Here is a 14,575-nt window from a genome sequence, read left to right as displayed (position 1 = left end):
ACTTCTATCAGCTTATTAGCAATCTAGTGCGTCTTGAAGGATCTTTTTGCATTGATTTTAAACCCCTGGCATCTTGCATGACTAGACTGAAAGCTAAAAAGTTATCATGGGCTCAGAGCCTCAATCCTGGTCACCACTTCTAGCACCAGAGGCACTGGAACCCAACATATACTGAAGGATCTAATAAAATTAACACCACCACAATATTCTTTAGGCATTCAGGACTTTATTTTTCACAGGTGAATAGCCAGAAGCAGAGCTGAAACCAAACTCCATGTATTTGCATACTGATTTTATATATAACAGTGCTTCACACAGTTTTAATACTGGTAGCTGGCAATAACTTTGCTTTTGGTGGCTAGGGTTCTCCCTTTTTATTTGATGCTCTCTTGGCCTTAAAAATGCCTTTTTTCACTAGAGCTATTCTGCAGTGTTCTAACCTGTTGCTACTGTTCACTGTTTTGGCCATGCCGTACTAGGTTAGGCCCCCCATCAATGACTGTTCATACAGCACAATCTCCAGAGGAACCAAAGTCAACCTCTTCTTCAATAAGCACACTGTAAATAATTTTTTTTTAAAAAAATGACACACACACACAAACACACATAACCTGGACGGTAGTCAGGTGGGACAATTGTAAAAAGCAGGATGAAGGGACATGAAAAAGGTAGGGGAAAAGCCTGTAAATGGCAGAAAATAATATCGGCCAGAATTCTCAATACAAGGATAACAGTGCTAGAGCTCACATGTGGAATTCATCAGTTGTGGGATACATCTCTCAGGTTTAACAGTATCATATTTCTAGACCTGATCAAAGCTCCTCTTCCTGTTTCTATTGGTCCGGGTCTCATTTCCATTGAAATATACAGAACACACATGCCATCTAGCAGACAGAGTATGAAATGAGCACGTGTTTGTCACTTTGAACAAGAATAAACTGATTACAGTACAGAAAATGCAATTTTCCAACACAATATTTGAATAGTTTACATAATTTACAATGAAATAGGCAGGGGAAAGATGAACACAGCTTAACATATTATGGGGAGGAAACCATTTTTACTCTTCTTGGGAGATTAAGAAAACACGTTTAAATTTTAATCATGCAAGATTGTCTTTTATAATTTCTTTTTTTAAAAAAACAGTGTGCATAGGCTAGCATCCAAAAAGGTCAAAGGGCACACAAAACCTACTTCTGTATGCACATAAGTATACCTTTGAATTGTTGACAGTATCCTTAGGGGTGCTTTTTTTTTTTTTTGCTGTTGGAAAAGGGAAGTGTCTACCTGTCTCTCTACCATTCAAACACTCCACTTTGTAACCCATGCATCATAAATGGTAACACCAATTTCTGGGTTTTTTTTAAAGACTTGCATGTACATTCTGCACATGATATAACTGTATACCTAAACGCTCCTTTTTTCTATTGACAGAGCTGGCTTTTGTATATGAAACTACTGCACATATACCTGGGTCTGCACCTCTAATGAGCCAAGTGAGATCTTTACTATTCACTTCACAATAGAGCCAGAATACAGCATGTTGTGTACTTTGCAAAACAGGCTCTTTAGGAATGTGGGTGATAACACTGAAGTGGACAGTATGACATGTTCACAAGGATATCAGCATCTTCTGACTTTGGTCTTGAATAAATAGACAAATTAACAGTGGCTTGGATCCATCAATCTGTGAGCTCAGCTGCAAGTGATTTTTTATGTGCTCCACTCCCTCCAGCAATCCTGTTTTCTCCCTGTTCTGCAGGCGATGATCTGCGCATGGAAGGTGTATGATTTTGCCCCCCCCTCCTCCTCACAGGAGCCCAATCAGACCAATGCAGCTATCTGTCCATGCAAGTCATGTGACCCCCAAGGAATCATCTGCTGGGGGCTTGAAAGGGGCTGCTAGGAAGTTAAACACACTGCAGAAGTTTGTATCAGTCAGCGCCTACCATTGCGATTTCTGGATCCAAGCCACTAGTTTATCTGGTAGCAAGTGACCCATAAGGGAATTCAGAGATAAAACAAATACATTCAAGAATTGTTCAGCATGCTAAGAACACCAAGAGGTACAACAAGAACACCAAGAGGTACAACAATGTACAACTTTAAGAATATAAACAAGAAACCAATGTTTGTTATGAAAATATGTTTGAGATACATATTTTCTCCCATGTAACAATTAGCACAGTCGCAGCAAATACAATATAGCTGTAGGAGCTTTCAATGCCAGAGTTTGCACATTGGTGATAAACACCTCCCCCCAAATAAAACAGAACCTTAATAGCGACAGAGAGTGCATTTCAAAAGCTGATCCTCTGTGGCATGTAGAGACTCATGGATTATAGTGGTCTTTCTGTTTACAGCATACCACCTGTGGACGTCACGATATTTCCTTTATCTTGTAGCCTGTATCTGGCATTTCCCAGATGAAGAGTAATGGTATTTTATTGTAGGTATGTTAGGTACCTACCTAACTTCCTACCTCTGTCACAACCACCGCACAGCTGCCACACAGAAAAACCAACCAGGTTGGGGGGGGGGGGGCGGGAAATCTATTTTTTAAAAAAGGTCTTGGGCCTGACAACTGAAGAGTTAAACGACAGTCATGGTTTAAATTATTACTGTTATGGTTTTCTTGGGAATTACCCAGTGTGGTGAATTTTATAATGAAATACTGTTTAATCATTCTTTTCAAAGAAACAGGGAAACAATACTGCAAAACTGACACCACATGACCCAAGAACAGGCAGTGAGCTTGTGTAAGCGATTATATTTTTTCAAAAACAACAAAACGGAGAGATCTACAGCAGTTTGCTGGATAAGCCATCTTTCCAGGTTTAAGCACAATCTTTCCTTTACAACTGGAATTGTTTTGTTGCTTTGGCCTATCAAGAGGAATCTGTTTGAAAAGCGTGGTGTCGCTGAAGAGATAATAAACATACAGGAACTACAGGAGGTGCTGGCGACTATTTTTAATGGCGTATCCATATGGATAAATGATGCTTTGCCTATGTCTCTGAAATAAGCAACAAAACAACACCCTTCCAAGGAAGGATGTCATTTTGTTGCTTAGTCGTAGTTCCCGGAGGAGCCCTTTTAAGTTTTTGGTTATGTCTCTGGAATGGCAAACACTGCTCTTATTGTGCAATAGAATTTCATGACCATCTGAAATGGAAGTGGACATGATGAACATTTGGCAGAGTTAGAAATGGAATTAACTGTATAAAACCACAGACACACATTCTAATACTTTATGATACGCTGCTGATTGTATTTTTTTTTTAAACCCTAAGTGCAGAAAGGTTCAGCTGATTGAAAACCCAGGCAGAGCATCTTTCAAACATTCTGTTCCACAACAACAAAAAAAGAAGATGCAAAATGATGTTTTTTGAGAACCCGCCCCAAGAGCAACAGAGCCAGCCCCAGTGGCTGCCTGTTCACTTTGGGTTATCAAATTCAACTAAAGAAAGGCCTTCCAAGAAGGCATTTGCACTACCTGACCAAAGATTTGCACACAAACCCTTCAGGAGCAAGCAACTATTTGTCTTACGTCTGTTTAGAATATCAAGTGCAGAAGAGGTTAAATTTAATCCAGTGAATGGCAAAGTGACAGCAGCTAATGATTTGCAATACATGGGTAAGCTCCATCTTAAAGAAGGTTCTTGGCCTCTGGTTGCTGAAGATGTCATCTCTTTTCATATCTTCCTCTTCTCTCGTCAACCTTCAAGCAGGGAATTCAGAACCAGGCCTTGTTTAGTTTTCTTTGCTCTCAGGCACGCTTCCGGAACAAATATGGAAACTGTCATTCTATCTTTTGCCAACCCCATTGGTCACTTTTGTTTTTGAATGGCGGTTCCTCCTCCGAGATGAGTGGCCCTCGCTGTTGACAGAGTGCTTAGGGGGACTGTCTTCCATTCCTAGCAAGTGAACATGGAATTAATTTTTTAAAAGGATCTTTTGCTTTTTACAAATACAATGGCTGGGACGTGTTTTGAGACAATTTGCTTGAGACCAGGATGCCATCTAGTGGTTTAACTACTATCTTATTTTTCCCCATTATGGCAGCTTGTTAATTACAATGTAAGAATGATTAGTCTTCTCAAATATTTATCACTTCTTTCACAGCATGCAGATGCTTTGGGTGCTAAAACAGGAGGAAGGAGAGGGGCTGCAGTGAGTTTCTACAGGGAAGGCTTTGGCAAGAAAACCTTGACAGTTGAAATGAAGACTGGGATGTAACTAAAACTCTCCCAAACTGAAAAATATGCTAACTGGGCATATTCCTCTTTTCTCAAGTTAAATGGTAAAGGATTAAATCTCATGTTGCTTTCCAAATTTTCTTCTTTTAACTTTTTGAGCACTGGTGTGCACGTGTGGGCTTAACACTCACGCTTAGGACATGAGTCTGGCTGTTTAAAAGAACCGCATCTCCACTGAACATCCACTGAAGTCCTGCTGACTACCCTAAGGAAGGGGGAAAGCAGGAAGGTGTTGCTAGGGTGGTGTCGAAGTGAGGTATAAATTTCCAGAGACCCTCCCCAGTACATCATAGTGAGTGTGGGGGTAAACCTTCCCCTAACTGAGACCCTGGAAAGCCACTGCCAGTCACAACAGACAAAATCAAGCTCGAAGAACCAATATTCTGACTCAGTATAAGGCAGAATGAGAGCGAAGCATGGTATAGCCCCGTCTTGTCAGAGCTCAGAAGCTAAGCAGGATTAGTACTTGGATGAGGGACCACCAAGGAAGACTCTGCAGAGGAAGTCAATGGCAAACCACTTCTGGTTTTCACTTGCCCTGAAAGTCCCTTGATGGGGATGCCACAATTCAGGTATAATTTGACAACACTTTACACCACACAGACATAAGGTAGCATAACATGGTTACAGGAGTAACATACAGAGAGGGTCAATATCGACATTTTAGACACACATCAAAATGGGATGATTTCATTTTCAACATTCACAGTTATGTACACTAGAACTTACGCCTCCAGAAAAAAAATAAAGAGAATTTCATATTGTATATTACATGAACATAATGTTATTCATTAGCCTTCACTTATCTGCCCCCTCATACACCTGACTTGAAAGTTTTGATACTTGCACACGTTCTCAGAACCTTGTGGTACAGGGTCCTACCTCGGTTGCTGTGCTGAGCCTGTTGCTGTGACTGAGCATGCCACTTATCCCAGAACCAGTTAGGATACACAAAGAATTGTGTATCTCAGAAGACGTCTACCAACCCATGCTTACCAAAACATGCTGTGCTGCCTGACAAGCAGACTATGGCCATGCTCTCTCCACTGCTAATTATCCTTATTGGTCCACACGACCTGGTGAAAGGTCGAGAAGTAATTTACAAGCTGGCTTCTTCCAGCAGCCAGAGCAGAAGCATGTGTGAAAGAAGCATACTAAGCAGGATAACCTTCAGGGGGGCAGAGTTCTTCTCAGTCCCGCAAGAAGCTGAGGCATATTAATGTGTAACCGTTGAGGTAGTTACCAGAGCTTCCAGGTAAATTTTGAGGGGCCATGATCCCCGCTGTGGTGCCCATGGGTATGCCGACTGATTCCTGGCTCCCACTGACTTCTTCCTCAAAGCAACTCATCCCCAAAGCAGACAGCCAATCCTGGCTTTCCTCCTCTTCACAGGAGAGAGAAGTACTCTGGAAGGGCACTCATTTAGAAATAGCTGCTCCACCCCTTCCATCCCCATCGTAGGGTGATGCTTGGATTGGATCTTCAACATTCTGTAGACCCTCCCAACATTTTGTGACTGGGCCTAGTGGCCACGGCCGACATTTTGGGACTGGTCTCACCTCTCCCACAGCAGCTATTTTGTTGTGGTGCCAACTACCTGTTTTCAAAATTCCAAATGTCGAGAACCCTGTCCAAGAGTAAAAGGAGGAGGAAAAGGCTGACCTCCATCCATTAGGACATGTTGCCACATTAAACACACAAGGACGTTCAATCACCTTGACAGGCATGCTCAAGGGGAAATTGCTCAAGGGGCCACTTGGCCCAGTCCTGTCAGCAGCAGGACATTTGTGCCCTGAGGATTGCCACAGTGGCCCAGATGCCTCAAAACAAACCCATAGTCTTGTGTATTAATGTCAAGGTGGACATATTGGGACAATTAGGATGGAGGACAGGAAGAATTCAGCTGAGAGTGCTGAAGAAGAAACAACCCAGGAAGGGGGGGAAGAAAAACCCCCAAGTGCACATTCGCCATGGCCAGCAGCCTGTCTGCATTTTAATGCTACTGGAAGGATTCTTCACTGCAAGCTGTAAATGAACTGAAAAGTGTATTATGAATGCTACTGACAAAAAGGGACAGAATGTACCATATGAGGCACCAGTACCTCTAGTGAACTTAGAGTTTAGCCAGGAAGCATCTGGGATGTACGAGCTGTCTTCGCTTTCCGACAAAGTCTGTGAAAACAAAGATGATCATCAGCCAGTTTTGCCTTTGCAATTGGTACTTCTTGTCTCCAGGCCCTAACAGACATGTAAGTTTATAACTGCCCAGAGAACTGAGTGGATACCAAAAGCAAGGCAGCCCCCCCTCCCATTCCACACAAGTCCAGTAGATGAGAGGACAAGAAACCAGACAGACAGCAAGGCTGACTCCGCAACCTGAACACCACTGTGTGACCCAAAGCATTCTCCTGTGTTTGGGATACCCACGTGCCCTTTCATCAAGATATGGTGACATTTATGATTTCCCAGCTAAACTTTGCAAAACTGAAATGAATAATAGTTATTGCCTGATTTGGGTCTAATGGCTCATCCTGCTTAAGTCATGGAAATCTTCTGCCCAAAGGATGGATTTGCAAGTTCCACTTTTTTGTCCATACACATTATGACTGATCCTGTGACTTCAGGCATGATAGAATGGGTCATCTCCATGCTTTTTGGTGGCATATTGGTCCATTCAGAAGTCTAATTTTATTCAGTGGCGCTTACTCCCAGGAAAAAGTGTTCTTAGGATTGCAGCCACAGTGTCCGCATTCTTGCATACAGAACCAGGGCGGAATTTAGCAGGGTACATGAACAAGTAAACAGGAGCCCCATTCAAGGAGAACTGGGGAAGGCACTGCCCTCCTCCTCCTCCTCCTGTGGTTTCACAGAGGAGGATTATTGTTCAGGGGCATCTACACTTCTGACCAACTCACTGGTTTGACACATTATGTTGCTATCGAAGTCTGAGATGACACAACTATGGCAACAATTCTTCTAAGTTTTCTGGATAAACGGCAAGTGATTTGCAACCCCAAAAGATGATTTATAGCAAGGGTTGCATTTTTCACTAAGCATACCTTTTCTCGCTGTCCATAGCGGTCTGCATACCAAACCATTCCATATAAACACAGGAAAGTTGTAATAGCCTGTAACATTGAAAAAAGAAAAAAGGGAGAAGGCAGGAAAAAATCCCCAAACTGTCAAAACTGAACACATTTTTTAGAAAATTGCTGGCTAAGTTTTTGTTACTGTAATGCAACCAGGAGAAAAAAAATTCAGCTCTTTTTCTAACATAGACATGGGCCTTATTTACACAGGAATATAAAGCAGTTTTATATCATTTTCACTGACATGGTTTCGCCCCAAAGAACTAACAGAATTCCAGTGGAAATTCCTAGTTTTCCTTGCAATGTAGATTAGGCCATAATCATTTAGATTAGGAGTACCAGGGGATCAGAGAGCCTTTCCAGGCTTATCTATACGCTGCTGTTCACTCAAGGTTTGCTAGTGACTTATGGAAACTCTTCAGGTTCCTTGATAACAAGTTGTGCAAACCCTGGGCTATGCTCCTGATCTTGTACAATTAGATACGTGATCCTAGTAACGGTCAGTGCTTAGAGCTGACTCAGGATGGGATGACTCTGGGTGACCTCAGTCCAGCAAAGTACTGACAGAGGCTCCTTTGCCTTCCACTAGAGTTTACTGTGCTCAGATGTGCTGCTGTTATTGCAAGGCACATCTCCTGGGCATTCTGGGTTCTGACACATTGCACAATGTACATTTGAACGATGAGGAAAGATATCTCACAGTGCAGCTTTACATAAAAAAAACTACTCTGCATGTTGTGAACTAGTCTAGACTAACTCCCCTTAATGTCAGAACAAGTGACTGTTCTGCTTGGCCAAAGGGCTAGAAACTTGATTCCAATTCCTCTGATTTCTGTAGTGCAGCACTACACAGCCCGAGTCCCTGATCTTGTGCCCATTTGGGGATGCAATAACCTTCCTCTTGCATGTTCTCCAGCAAAAGAGGGCATATAGGAGCACAGAAATTGTGCACAGTTATCTATCCATGCAGCTACGATTTCATTTCAGGGGGGCTTACACTGAAGGAATCTCTGGCAGATTCCTCTAGTTATTGATATATCATTTATTTATTTATAACATTTATACCATATCTCTCTTTCAGGCTGCACATACAGTATAAGCAAGAATACGTCATGCCAGACAAACTCAGCAAACGGGGACAACAGCAAACCACAGATAAAACTATTATAACGGAATCAAATTAAAATATTAAAGTAATAAATAAACTTGAAAAAGCAGCAAATATGTAGTAAATTTTTATTGCATTTTTTAAATTGTTGTAAGTTGCTTTGTCTTGATCTGGCTGGTCCAGGCTAGCCCACTTCTGACAGATCTTGGAAGATAAGCAGGGTCAGCCCTGGCTACTACTTGGATGGGAGACCACCAAGGATGTTCAGGGTCACTATGCAGAGGCAGACAATGGCAAGCCACCTCTGTTTGTCTCAAAACCCCTCTGAGGTTGCCATAAATTGGCTGCAACTTGGTGGCAAAAAAAAGCTGATTTCGGTCTATTCAGGAAGGAAAGCAACTAATAAATATTCTATAGAAGTAAAACACCTTCTTAAAAAAAACCCCTCAGCACCAATAAAGCAGGACAGATAATAAAGCTCCATGGAGAATCTTTGTTTGGCACTGAAATAGTTGCTAATTTGGTGTCAAGCGAGCCTCTGTGGGAAGGGAATTCTACAATCCAGGTGCCACTACAGAAAAGGTCCTGATTCTGGCGCTCCCCCATCTTGTTTGTTTCAATGGGGACACACACAGCAACAAATACCAGAAGAGCTCTGCAACTCCATGGAAGCAGAGAATGAAACGCTTGCTTGATTTTTCAACGGAGATGTAGAACATCACCACATACATAGCAAAGTGCCACTTACCACACAGAGGAGCCAAAATATAACATATAATATTTGTGTTTTTGAGAAGAGTTCTTGACCAAACTTGATGCAGACAATCGCCTCAAGGAAACCGATTACCCTGGAGGGAACAACAGAAGAAATGTCACTTGAGCTGAGCCATAATAAACAGTACCGACTTAGATGGACCAGTGACTTGACTTGGTAAAAAGCAGCTCCATCAGTTCAAATCAGTTTGGTGGGTTTGTCATCTTTCCAAAGCTGCCTATTGCTGAAGAGGAAAGGAGGAGCTCAGATAAGGTGTACAAAGCACTAAAATAATCTGCCTCACTTGAATGGGCATGGAGTAAACTCTTCAATAGAGAAGTGTTGGTTGTTTTTTCTTGAATACTTTGTGAAAAAACATTCTGTGACAAACACAGGTGGAAACACTTTTCTTTGCCTCAGTCAAGGCAAAATGATGCATACAGCCATGTTCAAGGCTATGCGTGTTGCCGAAAAAGTGTGGAGTGCTGGAACAGAGTTTTCCAGAGAATCTCAAACTTCAATTTAAAAAACAGCAAGTTTTTGGCCCTTACTGTGTTGAAGGTATGCTTGAATATGTGTGAGTAAACCTGCTCAAATCTCAAATGCCACAAGAGTGGCAGAACATGGATCCAGCGGATAGGGAAAGGGGGGGGGTAAGGGCTCTGCACAGCATCTTGCCCTTCCCTGTGACTAGCAGAATTGTACAAAAAAAAAAAAAAGGCAGCCATGGACAAAAATAAGGGAATTATGCCAAAAAGTTTAATTGGCATACTTAACACAGCCAGCCTTTCATGGTGCAGAATTTGTACTGCAGGATGTAGAACGCCTGCTTCATAAAGGGCAGGGGACACGAAGGCCGGGCTGTTCCTTCCCTTGGAGCCTTTCCTTTTTGCCTGAAGTCTGTTATACAAGGAGAGGGATTTTACTGGATGTCTAAATTCATTTAACTTATGATCTGAGATTATGCTTAAAGAAAGGAAACCTAATCCTTCTTGGGAGACACTAAGCAGCTTTCGGGCAGATGAAAGCTCATTTCTTTCTCTCTCTCTCTCACACTCACTCACACACACACATACTAGTGAGATAGGGAGAAGATGCATGTCATATTAACAGCCTTTGGGTCACTGTTATTTGTATGGGGAGCTCTTTAAACCAGAAGACAGTTTGAACTGATGCAGTATGAAAACTCCAGCTCCTTTCTCCGTAGATGGAGAATGTCATGCAATTAAAGAGCCTATAAGTAGGGGTATACACACTTTCCCCCCTTTTCTGGTATGTATTTGTTAGTAAAAACTTTTGGGATTTTTTTTGTTTATTTCCCCATCTTCATTTACACCGCAGGCTGATGCCGCAGCCCAGTTCAGCAAGGGGACCTGACTCAGGTCAAGACTTTCTCTCCTCCATTCAGCACCTTGAGTGCTTTTTCTGACAAACAACAGTGATAATCAATATCCTGGGACTACTTTTCCCATGGTGCACTGAGGCATGGAGACTAGTCAGAAAGAGCATTCCAGATGCAGGCAGAGGAGATTTTTGGTCTGCATCAGCTGATTCCCCCTCCCCCGACCTGGCCTGGCCTGCAGCAGTGCCGGCCCCAGCAGTCTTCTTCTCCTGTCATCTCCTCCCCCATTCCTCTCCCTCTGACCTCTGTACATTCTAAACTAGACAGCAAGACGTAAGAATAAGGAAGAGATACTAATATTAATAAATATCATTAATAGTTTAACCTGCATTTGTTATAAACAACAATATTAACGAGAACTGCTTTTAATTGGTTTATATATGAATGAGCATCTCTACCCTTAGCCAGGTTCCCAATTACTTCTATCAAACATTGCTTGTGCATTAAACACAGGTGACTTTAATACTGTGGAAGAGTCAAAAGCCATTTTTCAGAACTGACCTCTCCCCCATTCTTCTGCTCTGTCTGTTGCTTTGCCTCTCCCTCCCCATCTTGCCAGCAGTTAGACTGTGAGCTCCCTTTCCTTGCCTCTGTTCATGTGTGAAGGGCCACATATATTGACACAGCCAAGTAAAGGCCTGAATGACTTGCCCCAGGTTACTGGTATGGACAAGCCTCACCACTTCAGAAGCTGCTAATAAGCAGAAGTGACAAAATGAGCAGTGTACAAACATTTCCACCATTTAGGATGCATTCAGCCCTTTCTGGGACTGAGTGCTTCCTCCTCTGGGATCACCTCTGACAGGCAGGACTCTTGGTTAGAAGGCAATTTGATAAAATCTCCATGACTGTCTTTACCAAGGACTCAAAATATTCTAATGGCTTATTCAGCTACCAAATGGGATGTGTTGGTCCTGATGGCCCCAACCATTGAGATTGTGGAAGGGGGCACTCCTCTGTTCAAAGTCTATGTTTTCATATTTTGCCTTAAGCTCTTTCATCAGGCCAGGCCAAACTGCTGCTCTAATTATATCCAAAAAAGAAACATAAGCTGAACATACTCTGCATTCTTCCACAGATTCCTGTACATTTCAGTGAGACTCATGAAAGATAACTTCTTGGTGACCCCCCAAGGTAACTAGTAGAAGAGGCGTTCCACTGGAATTTATTGCCAGAGTCACCAAAATGTCTGGGAGTTGCCCCTTTTCATCCTCATGATAAAACTCTTGAGTGGAGGAACATGAAAACCAAATTGTCTACTCAAAACAGTTTGTAATATGTTCAGTTTGGATACAGGCCAGGTTCAAAATGGCATAGAAAATGCCCAATCTTACCCCATAGACAATTCACTCCTCCCAAGGGAGCAGGGGGGGGGGAGTAACTGACCACAGAGAATAGGCTCTGACTGGACATCATGACATCCTGTCAGGATTTATGGGAACTGTAGTTTTCTTGGGCACCTACCATTTGTTTAGAGCTAGCCTCTATTCTTTCGTCCCCTTGAAAAGTTAACATTTGTTGTTTAGAAGTGGTAGGGGGGTGCGTTCACAGCATGAGGATGGGCAATGTGTATGTATGTGTACATATACACATTTTACAATTGTCAATATTTTTGACTGTTCAATGGGGGATGCTTGCAAAAACAAAAGCAGTTTTGTGTTGAATTCTGGTGTGTTCGCTCATAATTACTCATCTTTACAGAGTTTTAATGAACGTAGTAGGGATCAACAAGGAAAGGCCTGTTCTTTCACAACAGCCTTTTTTGGCCTGAAATGGAACCACTGTAAACAACCACTAAGATGAGACTTTAGATAGATCACTGAGGAAATGATGACAGGAAAAATGCTCCTAACTATAGTCAAGTAAAGTGATTCAATTAGTCTGTTTATTTTTGTCAAAGGCCAAAAGGAGTCCCTCCCTGCCTATTAGCTCCAAGTTGACCTTCCCTCCAAGGACAGACTGCTGATCTGAATATTGCTATTTCTGTCACTTTGTGATCTGGAGGTCTCCTTTTGAAAGGCTTGGGTATTATATGCAGATTTGCTTCCTTTCTTTTGCTAAAATAGGTGGCAGAGGGGAAAAAACATTTTCAACACATTTGTGAAATCTGTAAGAAGCTAGGAGTTTATTTAATTCTCCTCAAGGCAAGATCCCTTTATGTGATATCCTTTCCCTGCCTCTACCCAAGAATACAAAGTACAGGGTACTATAAGGAGAATGGCCTACAGACCAGGGTAAGCTATGCCATTAATAGACATAGGCAAGAAAATCCTTCTGTTAACACCTGCTATAGTTTGAACCACCAAGACAAATTATGTACCACAAAAGAACATTTTATGGAATGGTTGGGCAATTTCCTAATATTCCAAGGATGGGTTTGATATTTCTACAGAAAATGGGGGTACTATTTTAGGCACCTATAGACTCCTTTATTGTTACTGCATCACTGTTGGAGATGTAAAATGATTTCAAAGGAAAAGGTGTCGTCTTTCTCTCTCTATATATTATCACATGTAAGAACCTGAGTCCATTCTGTGGCTGAAGCCAATTTAGGGGAGATTCTCATCCCCAAATTCAACCCTAATTATTCACAGCTACACAGAAAGGCACAATTATATTTTATTAAATCCAAAGTACCACAGGGACCTTCTCCATGCATAGATTAGAAATGTGACAGCCACATGATTTGTAAACAATCTCCACCATAGGTCCATTTATAGTTTCCTAGCTGTTGTTATGTTTGTACTCTAAGCCCCATATAGACCTTGAACAAACAAATTAGACGCACAGCATATCACAGGATGGAGAGTGGGCTTCCATCTTGCAATTCCTTTGTCTATTCTCCTTCTCTTCGTTAGAGAAACATTGGGAGAAAAATGTGGAAGGAGTGATGACTAAGTTCCAGTCAGGTTGCTGTCAAGATGGGCCTTCTTCTCCTCTACGTCAAGTTTTTCCTTACATGGGGGAAGGGTTGACTAATCTGTTATACTCTGGTTTATTTCTGATTTCCTGTTGCTGGTAGGGAAATAAAACATGAACAAACACTGGGATTTTTATAAAGGTTTACCCAATGTCTTAAAGAACAACCAGCAGTTTCAAAGGGGTAGCATCCTAAACCACTACAATATCTATTAAGAACCAGAGGTGCATCGTGAGCAACCGTTCCACAAAGAAGAAACATTTCATCTTTGTCTTGTTCCTAGAGCAGGACCTGAAATCACAAGATGAAGCAAGCTTCCTGAAACCAAGCCAGTTTGGTCACTGCGTGGATGGGATGGGAGACTACCTGCAAACCTCTGGGAGCAGGGATTTCTCTTCTCACTGAGTCAGACTGCAAACATTTCAACAGCTACATTTTGAGCTACGGCAAAAACTTACCCAAATACCCAGCACTGAGTTCCGACCCTTTTGCACTGTGTGTCTGTGAGGTAGGCATAGTATTGTCTGGAATGAGAAACAGAAAAATTCTGTAGCAAAATGAGAAATGACACATTTAGGTTATAGTCAGAAAAGCACTTGGGTTTTGCCCACTTTATGAGAAAGAAGCACAATTAGTTAAAGCCAAGGCTGTCACCTGGTTAGAGAAATAGTAGATAATCACGTGCATTTTAAAGTGCCATTCACAAAAGAATGAATGGACATAAATCCAATATTTTAAAAAATCACAACATTAAAAAATCCATGGGAGAATATTTTAACCTCCCAGAACATTCCATCACTGACTTAAGAGTAGCAGCTCTCAAGCAGAGAAATTTCAAAGGAAAATTACAATGTGAGATTGTTGAAACTGAGTTTATTTGCAAATTTTGAACAATGCATCCCCCAGAGTTGAATTGGGAGATAGGATTTTTCTTGCATTACAGATGCTCATGTTCTGTACTTCTCACCCTTGCTCTGGCAAGCTTATTACAATGTATTATAGCTACTTTCCTGGCACTCTAATTTACAATACCCCTCCCACCC

General features: G+C 41.8%; 1 protein-coding gene across 2 annotated transcripts in view; it reads right to left on the bottom strand.

Annotated features, from left to right (window-relative positions):
• Window positions 1–206: 206 nt before the first annotated feature.
• Window positions 207–14,575, bottom strand: part of PTDSS1 (phosphatidylserine synthase 1) — a 43,525-nt gene continuing 29,156 nt past the window's right edge. The window contains exons 9-13 of one of the 2 annotated variants that reach the window (XM_054985400.1): window positions 13,991–14,056; window positions 9,205–9,304; window positions 7,319–7,387; window positions 6,344–6,431; window positions 207–3,917 (exon numbers count right to left, since the gene is read on the bottom strand). In XM_054985400.1, the coding sequence (XP_054841375.1) occupies window positions 3,808–3,917; window positions 6,344–6,431; window positions 7,319–7,387; window positions 9,205–9,304; window positions 13,991–14,056 (433 nt within the window). In that variant the 3' untranslated portion in view covers window positions 207–3,807. The remainder of the gene's footprint in view (window positions 3,918–6,343; window positions 6,432–7,318; window positions 7,388–9,204; window positions 9,305–13,990; window positions 14,057–14,575) is intronic. The other variant, XM_054985401.1, reaches the window with a different exon arrangement.

Source organism: Eublepharis macularius, chromosome 7, assembly GCF_028583425.1.
Source record: "Eublepharis macularius isolate TG4126 chromosome 7, MPM_Emac_v1.0, whole genome shotgun sequence".
Taxonomy (NCBI): Eukaryota; Metazoa; Chordata; class Lepidosauria; order Squamata; family Eublepharidae; genus Eublepharis; species Eublepharis macularius.
Note: the sequence above shows the minus strand (reverse complement) of the source record. Positions and strands in the feature narration are given on the sequence as shown.